The sequence below is a fragment of the Rhododendron vialii genome, chromosome 4a, assembly GCF_030253575.1.
Source record: "Rhododendron vialii isolate Sample 1 chromosome 4a, ASM3025357v1".
Lineage (NCBI taxonomy): Eukaryota > Viridiplantae > Streptophyta > Magnoliopsida > Ericales > Ericaceae > Rhododendron > Rhododendron vialii.
Genome location: NC_080560.1, coordinates 13491262 through 13510536, shown reverse-complemented (window position 1 = coordinate 13510536; position 19275 = coordinate 13491262). Strand labels below are relative to the sequence as shown.

General features: G+C 38.3%; 1 protein-coding gene and 1 pseudogene across 6 annotated transcripts; one reads left to right on the top strand and one right to left on the bottom strand.

Moving 5' to 3' along the window:
* Nucleotides 1-2141: 2141 nt before the first annotated feature.
* LOC131324465 (F-box protein At5g65850-like) lies at nucleotides 2142-5431 on the top strand (annotated as a pseudogene).
* A 3754-nt stretch (nucleotides 5432-9185) lies between these two features.
* On the bottom strand, nucleotides 9186-12705 carry LOC131324464 (serine/arginine-rich SC35-like splicing factor SCL33). Of its 6 annotated transcripts, none has more exons than XM_058356434.1 (7): nucleotides 12540-12705; nucleotides 11721-11891; nucleotides 10844-10921; nucleotides 10109-10273; nucleotides 9701-9775; nucleotides 9517-9606; nucleotides 9186-9468 (listed from the first exon to the last, which is right to left on the bottom strand). In XM_058356434.1, the coding sequence occupies exons 2-7, from the start codon at nucleotides 11870-11872 to the stop codon at nucleotides 9414-9416; spliced, it is 615 nt and encodes a 204-aa protein (XP_058212417.1). In that variant the 5' UTR covers nucleotides 11873-11891; nucleotides 12540-12705; the 3' UTR covers nucleotides 9186-9413. The 6 variants fall into 6 exon arrangements, with proteins under 6 accessions (XP_058212417.1, XP_058212415.1, XP_058212416.1 ...); XM_058356432.1 differs by having other exon boundaries at nucleotides 9186-9492; nucleotides 9535-9606; XM_058356433.1 differs by having other exon boundaries at nucleotides 9186-9504; nucleotides 9547-9606.
* Between the last annotated feature and the right edge of the window lie 6570 nt (nucleotides 12706-19275).

The window sequence follows — 19275 nt, the reverse complement described above, 5'->3', positions numbered from 1 at the left end:
CCTCCATTTTCTTTCTCCGATTGCAACAAACCCAAATCCGCGCCGCCCCGTCGGAATCGGGGATCTTGCTGGTCCGTGAGGGACATCATCAGGTGTGCTAAGAGCTAGAGTGCTGCCGTTTTGGAATAGATTTGTGGACATCAACGAGCCCATTTAAGTCCTTGTTTGGACAACACTGGGATTTTTATTCGAAGCCAAACAATTTGGTAGAACTCTCTCCGTATTAGTACTAACTAGTATTGACACTTGGTGACATAAGGCTCCACTTCTAAACATGTATAAATATTACTTAAATTTTTTGAACTTTGGTATATTTTTTCGTATTTAAATATGATTATTGCCAAGGTAAACGACTAAAATATTATGGGATAGTTTCTGAAATATTCCCTCCATCCCAAATTAAATATCAATTTTAATTTCTCACATCTTTCAATATGGATCTCAAAAAATATGAAAAATATGCAATATGGATTTTGTTTGATAATTCTTGATTAGTTCTTTTATACAAAGTTTTCAAACTCATGAAAGACATTATAGATTGAAATATATAAGCGATAAAAAATAACACAAATTTCAAAAATTGTCATTCTTTTTTGGATGAAAGAATATGCTAAAAGTACTAATTTTTTTTTTAATTTAGTACTTTTAGCACTGTCAACACATTGGGGAAACTTTCTCCGAAAGAAATTTAATAACAAGTAAAAAAACAAACATAAAAGAAGACGGGACAAGCCCACCCTAAATATTGAGTGCCCTAAAGGCATTGTCAAGTGTTGTCCAGACCCTTTTATCATCAAATATTTGTGCAAAACAAAAAAAAAAAAAAAACCAATATTTGTGCATGCTCCATAGACTTCGATGCTTTGTGATAAGAACCCCACAAATGTGTGATGGATAGATGAATTAGAGCACCACGTGGCAATAGCCTTGGCAGTTCCAAATTCCAATAACTTTTTTCTTAAATATCCATACGAGAGAGAGAGAGAGAGAGAGAGAGGGGGTAGTGTTGGGTGAATTGATGCTTGAATCGAGAGTTGGGGTTAAGCATAAAAGAACAGTTAAAAGGAAAAATTATACTATGGCACAAGGGCATAGCCACGTGGTGCCCCCAGAATTTTTTGCACGACACATTTTAGTGGCTCACACTGAAATGTATAGTGTAGAAAGCCCCGGAGTATCACGCGGTTATGTCGGGACATGGAATAATCTCTCAGTTAAAAGGCTTTTCGTTGGTTGGAGGAGTTACATATTTCAGCGGATCAAAAAAAAAAAAAAAGGAGTTACATATTTCAGCCTTTCTCCAAACCCAACAAGGGCTTCTGGGACGCGGGGGCTCTGCTGCCCAGGGGTGGGCAGCAGCCCCTGCCCACACTCACACACACTCACACACGGCACCGTTTCGTTAAAGAAAAAAAAAAAACTCTTCGCTTGCAATTCTAAGGAGCAGAAACGTGATTATGAGAGCTTTAGAGTTAAAATTTAATTATGTCTCTTTAGAATAATATGATCAGAATAATAAGATCTTCACGTCAATTCAAACGGATTGAAAATTGGAGCACTTAATTTTTTAATCATATTTTTTAATATATAAACGGTCTAAAAAATTAAGTGTGCCACTTTTTAATTTGTTTTAACAAGTACGAATATCTTATTATTCTAATCATATTATTTTAAAGAGATATAATTAACTTTTATTTATAGGACTCTCATAATCACGTTTCTGATCTACAGGATCCTAAATAAAGAGCAAATACTTAATTATGAGAGTCCTGGAGACAAAAATTAATTATATCTCTTTAAAATAATATGATTAGAATAATAAGATATTCGTACTTGTTCAAACGAATTAAAAAGTGGCACACTTAATTTTTTAGACCGTTTATATATTAAAAAATATGATTAAAAAATTAAGTGCTCCAATTTTCAATCCGTTTGAATTGACGTGAAGATCTTATTATTCTGATCATATTATTCTAAAGAGACATAATTAAATTTTAACTCTAAGGCTCTCATAATCATGTTTCTGCTCCTTAGGATTGCAAGCGGAAGAGTTTTTTTTTTTTTTTTTTAACGAAACGGTGCCGTGTGTGAGTGTGGGCAGGGGCTGCTGCCCACCCCTGGGCAGCAGAGCCCCCGCGTCCGGGCTTCTGTTGGTTCGGCGGGTGAACACCAAACCGGCGGCACTCCGGCTCTCACCACACCTGGCTACCCCGTCTGATCCCTTTCTGTCTCCATTAAAAAAAGGTTAGCTTTCGATAATATTGTCTTCCCGGCGATGATTTAGAATATGTGCCCCTTGTTTTCTGAGAGATATCTACAATATTCTTTTCTTTTTTTCTGGAAAAAAAAAATCAATTATGTTCTAAATCTGAACTGCTGGGTTCAGTCGTTACTTCTCGGATCTTTGTATTACTGTTTAGCCATGTAGCCCTTACGATTTCTCTCTGCTCGTCTCTCTCTTGTACATTATCTTACTAGCAATAATCTAATCTCTTTTCGATTCACGGGATCTGAAAACTATGTGCAGAGACACAAACGTATAAAACTACGGAAAGACAGGCAAATATAGATTGTAAAAACTACGGAAAAAGTGATTTTCGATAATAAAATTTAACAGCAAGTCAATGTATTTTGATTCTGGAAACCAATTTTTGAGTAAAAAAGTGTTCGAAATGTTAGTATTATGGTTTGGGGAGGGATGTTATCACAGATGAATTTCAAATTTCAATTTGGTAAAGTAGGGAGAGATTGTTGGAGACATATTAGTACAAATTAAAATAACTTTGGTCAATAAGCATAAAATCAAGTGAACTAAATTTTAGCACGAACCTTTTAAAAGTGAACAACCCTGTTTTTACCATTCATATAACATTTTGAAATTCCCCTTTGTATTCTTCAATTTTGGATGCACTCTTTACGAATGAAGGGGTAACTAATTATGTAATTAAGATACTATTAAGGACAAAAAAGGCGAGTCGTGTGATAAAAACAAGAGCATTAAATCTATTTTGCAATAATACAAGGTAAAATTATGGATTTGGTACGAGGAGTTAGTAGATAATAAAGGTGTGACATTGAGAAGCGTACCATACTTAGATGAGTAATGGAAGATAATTAATTTTAATTGAAGGAATTTGGTTCAGGACCATAATAGGAAGAAACAAACAGAGAAAGAAGATCAAAATGAAACTAAAATCATATGGAAAAGGACAGTTCGAGGAAGGAGATGCGAGTAAAATGGGAAAGGTGTAGATGTAAATGGTTGAGTGGATTTTGGTATGATTTCATTGTTTTTTAAGGAAAAAAGAGATATTTTCAAGTAGGATAAACGTGCTCAGTATGTAGTGTAGATTCGGATAGCTAAGTGCCCTCCTGAGAAGCTGAATCTCGGAATTCGAGGGGTTGGGCTCCATTTTTCTTCATCCTCCTTCGATTTGGTATGGTGAATTGTTTTTTTTTTTTTGGAATGGAAGTATGGAAACCCTTTGGTCTATTATCTTAGCTATAACCTATGCTTAGAAATTCTAGACTTACGGAGATTGAGGTTGTTCATTTGTTACAAGAACCTGATGATCATGCTACATTTTTCTTTGTTTTTTAGGTATTCCATTTGTTCTCTCTTATCTATTTTAGATTAGCCTTAAGGAAAGAAGATTATTAGTTGAAATGTCCGGTTCCTTTCTCTATTAAAAAACTTTTGACCAGTTTAGTTTACTTACTCGAACCAAACAAACCTATGAGCACACCAATTATGATAAGTGCTTCCTAATGTTTAAGGTATTTGTAAGTTTTTCTGTATTATCATTTTGCAATCAAGCCCTTATGAAACTCGTTTTTGGTTTTTTTTCATTAGCTCTTCATTTGTTCTCTACATGGACATTGCCAAACCAAGCTCCCCTACTTGAAGTTTGTTCTTGGAAAATGTAACCGAATGGTATGAGGAAGAAGAAGTGCACCCGTGGAATTTCCTCCTGCAATACTGGTGAAATGGTGAATGATGTCTGCTTGCCTCATGAGATAGTGATTGACATTCTGACAAGACTTCCAGCGAAGGTGGTAGGCCAGTGCAAGTGCATCTGTAAGCATTGGCGCGCTCTGATTGAGGACCCCACGTTTGCTGAATTGCACCATAATCACGCCAAGTGTAGACCAGACAGTTGCTACCTGGTAATCTCTTTTAGCCCCGCCATCAACTTTGATAAGATAGATTTTTTCTCAGTCGGTTACAAAGGGGATCTGCCCAACGCTTATTCACTTTCCCGACCCAAGAGAAAGGTTGGTATCATATTAAACAATCTGTCAATGGCTTAATATGTGGGTACCTTATAAAGCCAAGAACTATTTTCATAGTGAATCCTACCACCAAAGAAGTTGTTACCCTTCCCCAATCAAGTATGCCAACAGGCGATTGCCCCTTTTTTTCTCACCCAAGGTTAGCGTTTGGGTTTGACCCTTCCACTAAACAATACAAAGTGTTCAACGTATACTGTAACCTACATCCGAGTGCGAATACGGAGTTTGCTGAGTACTCTTATTGTTACCAGTATGAAATTTTCACTTTGGGTACACATTCATGGAGAAAGATTGACGTTGTCCCCCCGTCCCCGTACTTTCCATTTGGTTTTGGGGGCATCTGTGTGAATGGAGTTATACACTGGAGAAGTACATCTACGAAACCTTCTTCTACTATTGATAAGGAAGTCATAGTGGCGTTTGACCTCAAAGATGAGAGATTTCGGGTGATTCCATTGCCCGATGGACCCTCAGCCAAGCCTTGTCTGCGAGAACTTGGAGGCCATTTGGCTGCTTGTGAGGATTTCTCAGAAGATGTACCGGAGGAGCTTTGGATACTAGAGGACTATGAGAACTGGGTTTGGGTCAAAGTCATCATCACGCCGCCATGTAATTTCGTTTTTGCGGACTTTTTTCATACGAATGGTGCAATTCAGACTGGTGAGATCCTTCTACATAGCCCACCCATGGCCCTGTGTTCGTCTCCTAGCTTGTTTGATATTTGTTATTATGACCGGAAGAAGAGTAGTATGAGAACGATTTATATCACCGGGCTTTCTCTTTCAGAGTTCATGGGTCCACGACGTGATGCTCGACTTGAAAAAATAAGGGTCTCTGATTGTGTGGAGAATCTGTTTTCCTTGAGAGGAATTTAAAAGTTTAATCCTTTTCGCGTTGTAATATTTTCTGTGTTAGCCTTGTTATTGCATTTCATTCTTGTGAGACTTCTGTGTGAAGTTGTCTGCCTAGGGGTGGGTGTATATTGATTCACGTTTGATTGTGGTTTTTTCCAAATGAGGAATTTATGGGCATTGGATTATTGGATTTAGACCAGAACGTATGATGGAATTTATGGGGCATTGTATGGTCTTGTTGATTGAGTCTTCATATCAAATTATAACCCGGTCCGTTGTCGGGCATCTTGTTGTGCATGCATTTCAATCTAAGCCTGAATTCTGAAGTAAAGTTGGATGTTTCGTAAATGCCTTCACCGATATCTAAATTTTTTATTTATTTTTACTAGGACTCAAAAAAAACTATTTCAGTATGAACAACTACAAAATTGCAGTTTTGGTGCAAAATTTTTAGTTAAAATAGGGCTAGGTTGTTCATTAATTTCCAAATTATCCTATTTTTTCTGATTGTACACACCTTCAATTTCAAATCCTAGCCATCATCCAGGACCATCTCTCCCAGCCACAAGTAACAACCATCTCAAATATCACTCTCAAAATGCTTGAACCCCACCACATCACCTACTAACTGCCACCACAGCCATTACCATCCACTAACTATTAACTAACAACAGCACTCGCCCACACCCATACCACTTTTATAAATAAACTAAGCTTGAATATTTTTTGAAACTCGATAAGTTTTCAAGTCAAGTTCGAACAAACTACTTCTTGACTCGTTTCACTTATGATGTATAAGAAATTGAAGCGACTCAAGATCGGCTCGATTAAAACTCATTTGAGATTAGCTTGTGTCATAAACAAACTAAGCTTCAACATATTTTGAAGTTTGTTAAGCTTTCAAACTAAGCTTTGAACAACTAGTTATTTGGCTTGTTCGTCACCCCTACGAGGCAATTGACATAAGACAAGACCGAAGGTGCACGGTGTGTAAATGGGTAGCCAGACCCGGCCCACCCCCAAGGCCCAAGAGGCCTGGGCCTTGGGCATCTTCCAAATCCCAAGTTTTTGGAACACTCAAATATTTTTCCTATTTAGGTTTGAGTAGGACTTTTTTTAAGAAACTCAAATAAAAAATATGGATAATGGACTGGTTATATGTACTTCTGTTTTTGGCAAAACGTGGGGTTACGCGAAGCTCAAATCCCGAATTTAAGGGCACATTTTTTTGGGAAAATGACGGCTTAATACCCGTCAAGGACATTTTCAGCATTAACAAATGTTCTCAGTATGTGCTTGCTGAGTATTAATTATCAAAATATGTCCTGAGCCATCAGTTTTCCCATTTTATTTATTAGACATTGGGCACTATAAATTCTTGGACCGGTCCTGTGGGTAGGGTTGGGCTCATCGACAATTTTTTAACTGGCTGCCAACCCATCGACCTCTAAAGCCAGCAGGTTGACTGATTATTTCATGCGATTTCGACTCAGCAGATTAGACAAGTTGAAAAAAAAAATTCACTATCGGCTATTTCAATAAGTCTGGGTATAGTGGGTCGGGTTAAAGAAAATTTTACCCACACCCTAATCAACCCGCTTAAATATTGTATTTATTAATCCGCCATACATAACCTGGGATTTTCGGTGCGGGTCGGTTCGGGTTGGATATTCTTGGCGGGTTGGTGGATTTTTGCACACCCTATGCGCACCTCTGTTTGCGTAATCGAACGGCGTACCGATAAGAGTCATGAGACTGTGTCCCTTCTACTCCTCCTCCTCTCTTTGTTCCTTCTACTCCTCCGCCCTTTTTATTTCTCCGAGATTGCAACTAACCCCAAATCAGCCGGCCCCCATCTCTCTCTCTCTCTCTCTCTCTCTCTCTCTCTCATAATCACATACTTAAGGCAGAAACATGAGTACTACTAGTGATAGTACTAATATTGATCGAAGCAAGGGACCGTCATCATCGTCGACGGCAATAACAGACCCGATATCGGAGTTCTGGAGGCGGTGTATGACGGCGGTGCAGCAGCAGAGGGCTCGCTGCTACATCCTCCGCCGCTGTCTCTCCATGCTTCTCTGCTGGCACGTCCACCGTCTTCGCGACTAAAATATTCCATCCAACAACTCTCTCTCTCTCTCTCTCTCTCTCTCTCTCTCTCTCTCTCTCTGTACATATCTGTCTATAAGGATGTTTGGCTTGGTTAAATTTTGCAACTATGCCTTTCTTTCTTTCTCTCTGTTCTGTATGTAGTTTGAGTTTTACTCGTTTCTCCTTGTAAAAGTTTTAGTCCTCAATCATGTTTTGTTCTTGTGATTGAAATTAACTTCTAGTTTATGTAATCTTATTGTTATGTGAGTGAGGATTTTGATTCTCAGTTGTGTTTGCTGTTTATGAAGTTTGAACAAAATTGGTTCCAATTTTGGGAGAAAGAGAATTCCAGACGGATTTGGTCTGGACTCCGGAGGGGTGCAAAAGAGCCCGTCTAAAACTCAAGTTCAAGCTCGGCTCATTAATCAAACGAGTCAAGCCCGGTTCATTTATTAAATGAATCGACCAAGCCAAGCTTTAGAATGTTGAGCGGCTTATTGACGACATGAGTCTAAAATTCAAGTTCGGCTCAGGCTCAGCTACTAAACGAGCCGATCCTCGAGCTGCTCATTAATCTTATTGTTATGTGAGTGAGGATTTTGATTCTTAGTTGTTTTATTGCTTCTAGTTTGATCAAAATTGGGAGATTTAGAATTCCGGACGGATTTATATCCTGTCTGGACTCCGGAGGGGGGTAAAAGAGCTGAGTCTAAAACTCGAGCGCGGCTCGTTCGATCGGTCTAAACGAGTTGTGCTTTTTTGAGTCAATCAAGCTTTAGACTGCTGAGCTGCCGTTGATGATGACATGAGCCTAAAACTCGAGGTTGGCTTAGCTACTAAACGAGCCGATCCCCTAGCTGCTTGCGAGCATTTCGGTTCATTTGCAGTCCTATTTCTCTGTCCCTGCTCAGAAAATGTAACCAAACAATGAATGGAGAGGCCATCAAACAAACAGGGGCATAGGGTTGGGGATGGATTAGCCTCAAATCCATCCATAGTTAGTTCCTAACAAACGTCACTCCACATATACACACTATCAGAGAGAGAATAATATTCCCTTCCTATGCGGTGAAAATGAGAATATCTCTAATTTATCCAGTCAAAACAAGAAGGAAGAGAGTGAAAAATATCTTACCCCAAAACAGGGTTCAGTTTCGATGCGCTTATACAGTATTATTATTGGTCAAATCTTCGCAAAAATCCAAACTTTACACTGAGTATTTTTTTCCAAAATGCATACTCCATTTCACTGAGGGTGAGCATCCAACCGAGAAACCCGGTTAACCCGGTCCGGCCCGATGCCAATCGGTCGGTTTTGAAACTAGATACGGTCTGTTTTAGGTTACAAAAGTCATAATCTCCTGTATACTTGCTACTTTCTCCGTCCCAAAAGGCAAGCATCCCTTCTACTCTCTTGCGCCCTTAAAAGGTCTAATCTCCCCAAACCACTGCATCCCTCCCTCTCTCTCTCTCTGAACATCATCTCCGTGGCTACACGCCAACACTGATTATACTGGCTGGTAGACACTGATGACACCGGCCACCGACCGTTCTACACCATTATTGGATTCTATATGCTTGCATGTCAACCAAATCCCATCCGAGTATGGTCACAAGTTAACTCTGCATCAATCTATCCGTCGACCGTCAAAAAGGCTCACAAAGTCCTTGATTTGAAAGACGACTTCCACCAACACGCTATCAATTCCCATAACAAGGTCATCTTCTCTAGGGTGGAAATGAAATTAAGCTTTGAGGGAAATTTAAGGATCAAAGGGATTTTAGAGAGAGAATTGTTTTATCTATCTCCTCTCAGATTGTCAGGTTGTCTAGGCTAGACGCGGGTATAGGAGCAAAACTTATCCAATCCACACATCCTACGGAAAACAAAAAAAAGGAGACAACCTGAAGCGCTTAAGCTGTTTGCCATACTCTAAAAAAACATGCGAGGTAGCAACATCTGCTAAAACACGGCTAAAACCATATGAGGTACAATATCCACAAAAACACAATGTCTGCGACAATACTTTCAGTACTAAATGTATCTCCAGAAACTAGGTACCACCTTAAACTACTACACGAAGAACACATCACAAGTTCATTGTCCAAACACCTAGCTAAGAGGTCTCCCAATACATTCGAAAGTCTAAACAGTTCTCTGCCAAGTTGCTTCTAGTAACCGTCAGGGGTCTGACTCCGACTCCTAATTGGGCTTCTGCTCCTGCTCCTGCTCCTTGAGCCATATGGAGACCTCAAGTAAGACCTTTCTCTATACCGTGAGCCATATGGAGACCTTGAGTAAGACCTTTCTCTATACCTTGAGCCATATGGAGACCTTGAGTAAGACGTCTCTCTATGTCTCGACCTGTCTCAAGAATACAAGACATTAGCAACCATAACTTGAATACCTCCATCATAAGTAACGATCTAAGAACAATGGATGACTTCAAACTTAATACCTCGAATAGGATCTTCCATGGTGCGGTGATCGAGAATAACGAGAGAAGGAGCTCCCCCGGTCAGACCCCCTGCCGCTGCAAGAGAATGTTGCTCTAATCAGATAATCAGAAATCCGAACCAAGACCATTATGCTCAAAGAGGGGGGGAGGTTAGGTGGGAGCGTCAAATGACCCAGTTGAGCTGGAAAAATTTGCTATTATAGGCCTCATTACCGTTCACCCATTTGAACCCACAGAGAGCAAGAAAAATTATCATAAAAGTTGCTCTTTTATTATTGCCAAAACACGACTCTAAGGTATTTGACCCTGCTGTCCGGCACATTGCTCCGCTCCGAGTTGTTCTTATTTTTTAGAAGTGCTCCCCCCTAATTAGGCTGGTGTCAAATATAAAAAAACGGGAGAGATTACCTGGAACGCTGTCTTGCCCTCATCTCTGCAGGCTTCTTTCTATTTTCCTCGGCAAATACCACAGTCAGCTCTCGACCAAGAAGAATTTGACCATCCATATGATATTTGGCATCTGCAGCATCATCAGGATCCAAGTACTGAACAAAACCAAAGCCACGTGGCTCCCTACACCACAGAAATGATTCAGGTCAAAAGGTGATTTGAACTTTACATGAGTATTGCAATTCCACATGAAAATAAACCAGAAAATGTTCTCCAATTGTTACCAAAATGAAAAAAATGATTCCTGAGAAATAAGGAATACTAAGAGGGGCATGATGACTCTGCTCACACTTTACACAACTCAAGTAAAGCAATTCCAAGGCTGCTAACCTTGTGGGGGTCAAAGTTAAAATGTGAGTTGAAATTCTTCAAAACTTGAGCGTCTTCATACAGTATTCAAACCCAACTTCCTTCAATCTTCAAGTACATTAAGATCATCTTGAACAACTCTTATTACTTCATTCTTCTCTTCAACACTTAAAATAAAAACAACCAAATACAACCAATTCCCATAAAACAAATGTTGACAATAGAGCAAGAACCGATCAGAAATAGTAGTAGGAAAAGAGGAGGGAGCTGATTGGCAATAGAACAAGCTCTCTGTTGAAAATTTTAACCCATGAAATGATAGTAACTAGATGACATCAAACTTGAGAAATGCCCTAGAACAACTCCAGATCGAGATATGCTCACCCTGTATTGTAGTCCCGGGGCAAGTACACATCCTTTAGAGGACCAAACTCCCCAAAAGGCCCACGGAGGTCTTCTGGCCTGCATCCAGAGTAAACTTGTTAATTGATTTACAAGACTAGCAGTTGGATTGGTCATGCAGAGAAACTCAGTAGTCATGCTCTAGAAAATTGGAAGTACAAAACAGCCACCATAGACTATGCATGCAGCGCAAGAATTTATCCAACAACAACAGTATTATTAGTCAGTCAAATTTGTTAAAATTACTTGAAGCCTAACCCTTTTTCAACCAAAATGACCCCTCTAGCATCAAAAATGAAAATTCAAGAAGAAAAGACATCTAAATCTAGAACACAGTAGACCTTTCATAAAAATTGCCCGACAAACACTCAGTTCCACAACCTTAAGTTTCACGCGTTAAAAATATTATAGTACTTGACAGAACTAAAAAAGGTTTTGTATCTTAGATCCCCATCAACCTCTTTGTATGGTGCAATACAGTTGGGGTACTCCACGGTAAAAACACTGTACGGCATCAGCACAAAACGAATGGTATTTGATATCAGGGACTCTGCAAAATAAGTTAAACGCCCTTGTCGAATGCTTGAGACTTTGACAGGGGAGTGTGGTGGGTGTCGCATGCATTCCATCCAAACCTTACCAATTGTATTTGATATCATATGCATATCTTGGTGTATTGTATTATTCCCAGAAATTCAGTTGCATGTGTTCTCTGACACCCTATCTTACATGGAACACCATCTGAACCCCAATTTAAGTTCAACGAGACAAAAAAATGTTTCCTATGAGAATCAAAGGCGGCATTTAACATTACTAACTGTAGTAAAACATCGATCAACAAAATCTCACAAGGACATACCTACAATCATGGCGCAGGTTGCGGACCAAAAGACTGGTGGGAAGATCTCTATCACGACCCCCATATCGACCCCTTGGACTCGGGCTTCGCCGTCTTCTGCTGTACCCCCCTCTTGGTGGTGAGGGACTGTAACTATAACTTCTTCCCCTCATTCTCCTTCAATATTCAGTCCTATTTCCAAAATGAACCACGTTAATCGTAAAAAAAGTGCAAGTTAGAATCATTATCAACAATTCTTCTCTTTTCGTCCGACTTCCATCAAGATTCGCACCAATCCGGTGAAACTATTAAAAAGAAAAAGGGCAGAGCTACACTTGAACAAGTCGAGTCATTTATCCCAATTTTTTCTTTGAAAGCCAAAAGTACAAAAAATATTAGTTGTTCTTACTTTTTTCTTTTTGCATTTGAAGAAAAAACACAATGAATTCGTCAATTATCAACAAATTACATTGCGGAACAATTAGAAGTAAACTAACAAAATATCACAGCACACCTAAATTAACAACAGGATACATTTAAATTAATAAGAATTCTTCTCTTTTCGTTCAGATTTCCATCAAGATTCTCACAAATCCAGTGTAACTATTGGAAAAGAAAAAGAAAAATCTTTGAAAATTGAGTTGATTATCCAACTCAAAATATCCAGAGCAAGTAGAGCTAGGTTGCGGATATGCAACTAACCTAATCACCAAATAGAAGATTTGAAATAACACCCGCAACAAGTTCGTCAGTAATCAACGAATTACGATCCGATGTCACGCAAGGAAATTGAGCAAATAAACAGATAAGTATAGAAATTTGCTTGGAAAAAGAAGTAACCTCTTAACGCAGAACCAGAGATTCTCTGATTTGAGGCTCTAGCTTGAACGTTTCTCTCTCTAAATTGGGGAAACCGATTTTTTTTCTCTCTCCCTCTCTCTCTCTCTATCTGGTTTATAGCTCATTTGAGAAGTTTCTGGGGCCTTGTATTTTCCAAAAGTGCAACGACGTCGTAACTCGGAAGACTTGTGTTTGATAATGTCCGGCCTTATTTGCAAACGGGCCTGGGCCTAAAACTTGGGTCTAAGCACATTCTGCCCAATTAATTTTTCAGTGCTGGTGGGTATTACCCGGTGTCTGTTCGGCGCATCCAAGCTGTTTATTGCATTTTGTGACGGCTCGAATTTGGAGAGAAGAGAGAGAGAGAGAGAGAGAGAGAGTGAGTGTGTGTGTGTGTGTGTGTGTGTGTTGGGGTGAAAGGAGAGATAGAGTTTCAATTCAAGTCATCCAAAAGTGTATTGGACGAATCGGATGTACTGAGCGGGTACAACATGGGATATATTCTCTCTCCTCTATCGTTTGATTTTTGGTTGGGAGAATTACCGGACAGAGGTGTGGACCAGGTCATATCCCATGAATAATTGATGGTCTCCATTCTTGAAATCACTCATCCCATGACAAGAGGTAAAATATTCACGAAAACATGGTGTGCCAAGTTAAAATGTCAATTATACCCTCCTTTATATATCACTTCCAAGCCCTAGCACCAAATTTTCTCCCACAATCAGCATTTTCTCCCTTTCTCACCAACTGCACCCACCTCTCTCTCTCTCTCTCTACCCCATTTCTAGTTCTGATGGAAACCCATCTATTCCAATCATATATATCCAAAGGAGCAACTCATATCTGTGTTCTCGAATCAGCCAAACTTTATGAGTTCTATAGTGGAAACAGTCGAAAACACATCTCCAAGAAGAAAATAATTGATATTTGAAAATCGTGGGTATCGACTGTGGGTTTGATTTATATGAACTATAGTGGAAACAGTCGAAAACAAATCTCCAAGAAGGCAAGAATTGATATTTGAAAATCGTGGGTATCCACTGTGGGTTTGATTTATATGAACTGAATCATGGGGTCTTGTAATTTCAATCAAAATATGTGAATTTGTGTTACCTCCACTGATTTAGGTTTTGGTTGGGAAAATACAATACCAATTTGGGTTTGATTTGGAAAAAATCGGAACTAATTTGGGTTTGCCTTTCAAAAAAAAATTGGTGGTGGTTGCTATGGGGGTTGAGGGGTGATGGTGCCGGAGATGGGGGATGGTGGTGGCAATGAAGAGAGTAAGGGATTTATGGTTTGTGAATGACAGAGAATTGAGGGTTTTCAAATTGATTGATTGAGAGAGAGAGAGAGAGAGAGAGAGAGAGAGAGAGAGAGAGGTGGGTATGGCTAGGGGTGGTGGTTGTTATGGAAGTTGAGGGGTGCCAGTCCTACCAAAGATGGTGGGATGGTGGTGGGCCTGGTGGCGATGAAGAGGAACGGGAGAAGGGGAGATGACATATTTCAATAAAAATGATGGTCTATTTCAGTATAATAAAACATCAATTTCATATATTGACTTGTCCTTTTTTGGACGACTAAGGTTGGTTGAGTTTCAATGGGAGATGACATTTATTAAACAATATATAACTTGGTCTTTATCAATAAAAATGATGGTCTGTTTCAATATAATAAAAAATTTGTTTCATATATTAACTTGCCCTTTTTTAGCCCAAAGAAGGTTGGTTAAGCTTGAATGGGAGATGACAATCATTGAACGAGATATGACTTGGTCTTTATCAATAAAAATGATGGTCTATTTCAATATAATAAAAAGTCTGTTTCATATATTGACTTGCTCTTTTTTGGCCCAAGTAAGGTTGGTTGAGCTTCAATGAGAGATAACATTCATTGAACTCGATATGACTTGGCCTTTATCAATAACAATTATGGTCTATTTCAATATAATAAAAACATATGTTTCATATATTGACTTGCCATTTTTTGGCCCAAATAAGGTTGGGGCTTCTGACTACAAACGGTGCCGTTTTATATTCAGAGGCAAAATTGTCCCAACTGTTCCACCGGGGTTATGGTTACCATGTATTTGTCATTCAAAGGCTTCCTACCATGTATGAATCATTTCGAAAGTGTAGCCCATGAAAGTGGCAATTAAGCCTTTCGTACACTTCTGTCTGATAATTCTCCCAAAATAAAAAGTGGAATGCCAACATGTAGATGTTGATTTTTTTGTTTAGTTTTTCTAATATTAGATCATACTCCAGATTGAACTTTACTTTCCCGGTATATTTTTCACTTCCAAATTTTCATCGTGTTATTTTGTATGAACTAGAGGCCGGGCACACTCGATGCATGTGCAAATCAAATTCTACATGTTTTGTCAAAACTTGATCAAACAAAATATAAGCGGGAAGCTATTGTGCATTTTGTCAAAAAACGGCTTGCACACGTATCGAATGTGCCCAGCCTCTCATTCATCAATTCATTCATCAATTAACGTGTTTAAGGAAGTTATGAATTTGCCGAGGTCATGATTCTATGTTTGTTTGACTACTTTTGGCCTAAAGATCAACACATTTTTTAAAAGCAAAGGGTGGTTTCGGCAGAGCCGGCTTATAGCCAAGGCGAGGGAAGCGGGCGCTTCTGGCCCCCGAAAAAAATTAAAAACGAGGGCCCCCAAATTTTTAGGATTCCTATATATATATATGTATATATGGTCACAAAAAAATTACACTAGCCTCCTTTACACAAAATAGGCTCAATTGAAATTTAAGGGCCACAAAATAGGCCCAAATTGTGGACTATACCGGTTACAATTGCATCGGGGGAAAGAAGCTTTTCAAAGTTGAAATTGATCAAAAATTATCTTTGGTCAACTATGTCTCAAGAAAGATTAAATGGATTGGCTATATTGTCTATCGAGAAGGAATTGGAGAAGAAGTTTGATTATGGAGACTTTAATCAATACGTTTGCAGCAAAAAGTGCGAGAAAAATAATTTTCAAATAATGAATTTTGAGGTATGGTAAATTTTTTGTATTGGTTTTTTTTATTTTTATGACTCTTTGTAGACCATTTTTATATGAAAAATATAGGGTGGCCTCATTCAAAAGGTTTGCTTCCGACCTCCAAAACTTATGAGCCGGCCCTGGGTTTCGGTACTTCGAAGATTAGTGTTGTTTCAAAGGTATCTAAATTTTACTTTCTACTTTGGGAGTCTTAGAGAATGGTTCTTTCAGATTTCCTCTATTCTTATATTTATGACAACTATTTAAGTATTTAGATTGCGTGTATGTATATACTGAGATCTAATGAAACGTAATAGTTTTATTTTTGCAATAATCAGAGGGAAGATGGTGTGTTTATTAGGTCTTTCCCTGCCTTTCTTTTATTTTATTGTTTTGTCAATTGTATAAGAGAAATTATTCGAATGTTGTGTGGCTTGGCCGTATGGTTTGCCTGAGACTACTGCATTACCAAAACGGTCTTTGTGTTCCTTTCTTTTTTGTTTAAGAGTTTGCCACTGCGTTGTGATATTATAGTTGGTTAAAGAGTACTCCTCATAAGTAATTTGAAGTATATACTGAAAAAGAAGACCTGAATGCTGTCTCGTCGGTTTCTTTACCAATCCTTTCGAGGAAGGACAAACTGATCTGGCATTTACACTGTCAAATCAGGCTACCACTTGCCTTTCGGATAGAAGATGGAAGCCCCTCGAGACGAACCAGGATCCTCTTTCAAACCTGTTGGGAATCTGTGGAAAATGGTTTGGAAGCTCGAGGTCCCTAACAAAATTAAAAGCTTTTGGTGGAGAGTGTGCAAGAACAGCTTGGCAACAAAGGAAGATCTCTCCAAACGCAAGTGTTCCCCATCCAGCTCTTGTCCTGTCTGTGATTCCCAGTTGGAAACTGTTGAACACCTCTTGTTTCTCTGCTCTTGGGCAAGAGCGGTTTGGTTTGGCTGCAATATTCAAATCTTTAACGAATCTGGATATCCATGCTCTGCCATCAAATGGACCTCAGAAAATTGTGAATCCCTACCAGCTTCAGAGGCATGTGAGTTTTTAAGTTCGGTTGCTTTTACGGCTTGGTTCATTTGGAAAGGGAGGAATAATGTAATTTTTCGACATGCTAAAGTGGACCCAATGGAAGTAGTAGCAAAAATTTGCTGTGCTAAATTGGAGTTTTTAAATAATTATGGGATAACTCAAGTCCATAGGGATAACCCTCCAATCCCTGAAGCTAATTCTAGTTGGAAGGCTCCGGACTCTTTACACTTTCAAGGTAAACTGTGATTTGGCGGTAGCTCCTAACAACAGTGAAGGTAAACTGGCTGTCATTCTCAGAGATTGGAAAGGGAAGCTGATAGATGGAGTGGTCAAATCTGCTAGTGTTTTCTCAAGCTTGGAGGGAGAATTGAAGGCCATCCGCGAGGCTTGCTTTTTAATGGTTTTGGCTTTGGGTCTGAAAGGAGCGGTTACTGAAGCTGACAATCATCATGCCATTTCTTTGAGTGTCTCCTTGTTTGTCCCTCCATGGAAGGTGGGTGCGTTGGTGGAAGATATTAGGGAGTTTGCTTTGATGGGTGATATTTCGTTTAGCTGGGTTCGCCGTGCTGCTTAATTCAGGAGCCCAGGGGTGGCTGCCTTAGAGCATCTCCAATCCATGCGCTATTCCTCTATTTGAGAGTATGGAATTCTTCCAATCCATCCTCTCAAGTCTCCTCTATTTGAGAGGATGAGATTTTGATCCTCCATATTTAGAGGATGAGAGAAAATATGAAGGATTTCCTCTAAAATCACTTTATGAATAAATAGAGGGTTTATGGTTGGAGTAAAGATGAATAGTAATTTTTTCTAAAATTACTTTATGAATAAAATAAAATATTTTGATACTCTCAAATAGAGTATTGGATTGGAGATGCTCTTAGCGAAGGAAAATTATCTCCCTTTAATTGGGTGTCTTTTCCCACTGAGTCTGTAATGTCGCTCTTGATTAACGATTTTGCAAAATAGCCTTGAGGCAGTTTTTGACATTCTGATCAAACAGCTTTTCAACTTTAAAAAAATCAACAATCATTTTTCAGCACTTAATTTTTCGATTTTCAACTTTAGTTTTCAATTTTATCCTGCAACACCTTATTTGAGCTCTAACACTAAAAGTATTAAGGATCGCGATCATTGAGACAAGAAATTTCAAATAAGAAGTTGAAAACTCAACTAAATCTTGTTATTTATTGCTATCAAAATAGGTCTATATTACTTCAACATTTTTTGGATTTCATGCTTGGGCGTTCAGAGACATGTGAGGCTGTGATATAATTCTTTTACTTTTTCATTATAGTTACTTGTAGCCATTTGGCCTAGGTTTGCCCCCTTTTTTCCCCTCCTGGAGTATGCTCCTTGTAGGCTGGTTGATATCCTCAACGAGTTCTAAAAAGGTTAACCGTTTTGATCATCGACAATAACGTACGCTAAGTTTGATTTAACCTAATTTTTGCTTAAGACAATGGATAATATTGATGTTTAGATAAAAATTTGTTTAGCTTTTATCAGGATAAATTATTTGATTTGTTTAATTTGTTTAGCGTGTTTGTAAAAATATTTGGAAACATAAAGGATACTGGGCAGCCTTCCAAACAAGATTGGGGCGGTTTGCATAGAAGGAGAATAACTAGGAATGGCAATGGGACAGGTCGGGTTTTGGCATAACCCGACCCAAGAATTATGGCATGACCCTAACCCCACCCGGGTTATTTGTGGGTGTCCCTGTTCCCGCTCCGTTCGGGGGTCAGGTTTACCCGCCCCACCCCTTGAAAATTTTGAAAAAAATATTCAAAACTAAGGGGAAAAAGAAGAAAATAGTGTGTTATAATAATAACAACAACAACAACAACAACAATAATAATAATAATAATAATAATAATAATAATAATAATTATTATTATTATAATAAAAAAATATTATTATGAAATATAAAGGAAAAAATAGCTATTTTTAGTATAATGAGAAAAAGAGTGGGGTATAAATATAATTTCTTAAGTTTAATGATAAAACTATTGAAATAAAATTATCAAATTTTAAAAATAAAAATCGGGGCAGGGTAACATCAACCTGAACCCTACCCCACTTGATTGTTTTTTTTAATATCTCTCCCCGAACCCGCCCTGGTACTTGAAAATTTGATGAAACCCACCTTGATCGGGATGAGGTGGGGGCGGGGTGAATTGCCATCCCTAAGAATAACCGTCTTCACCTAACGTGAGATCACAAAAGTATTATACTAGTATAGATAAAAGTTGGAAAAAAGTTTAGATAAGATGGATAAAAAACAATAAAAACTGTCTTCTTGTATTTTTTTCCCCATTTTTAATGATTTATTTTGGATTTTTTTGTCACACTAATTCACTATTTAATTTGTTTTACTAGGTTTTTTTCATACTAGTTTACTTTTCAGATATTTTCATACAAATGATTAATTTAAAAAAAATTTGAAGCAAATTTGACAAAAAGTTTGAAAAAAAAAATAGTGACAATAATTCCAAAACAGTTTGCCCCAACACAACCTAACTCAACTTATTTCTCAATAATTTTTTTTTTAAAATGTCCACGTTCCAAACAATTTAAGTAATATTTTTATTTAAATAAAATATTCGAGTTTATATTTGTTTCTAAAATGAAAAAAATGACAAAAGACAAAAACCGCTTCTACTTTTTATCCCAAACAAACAAA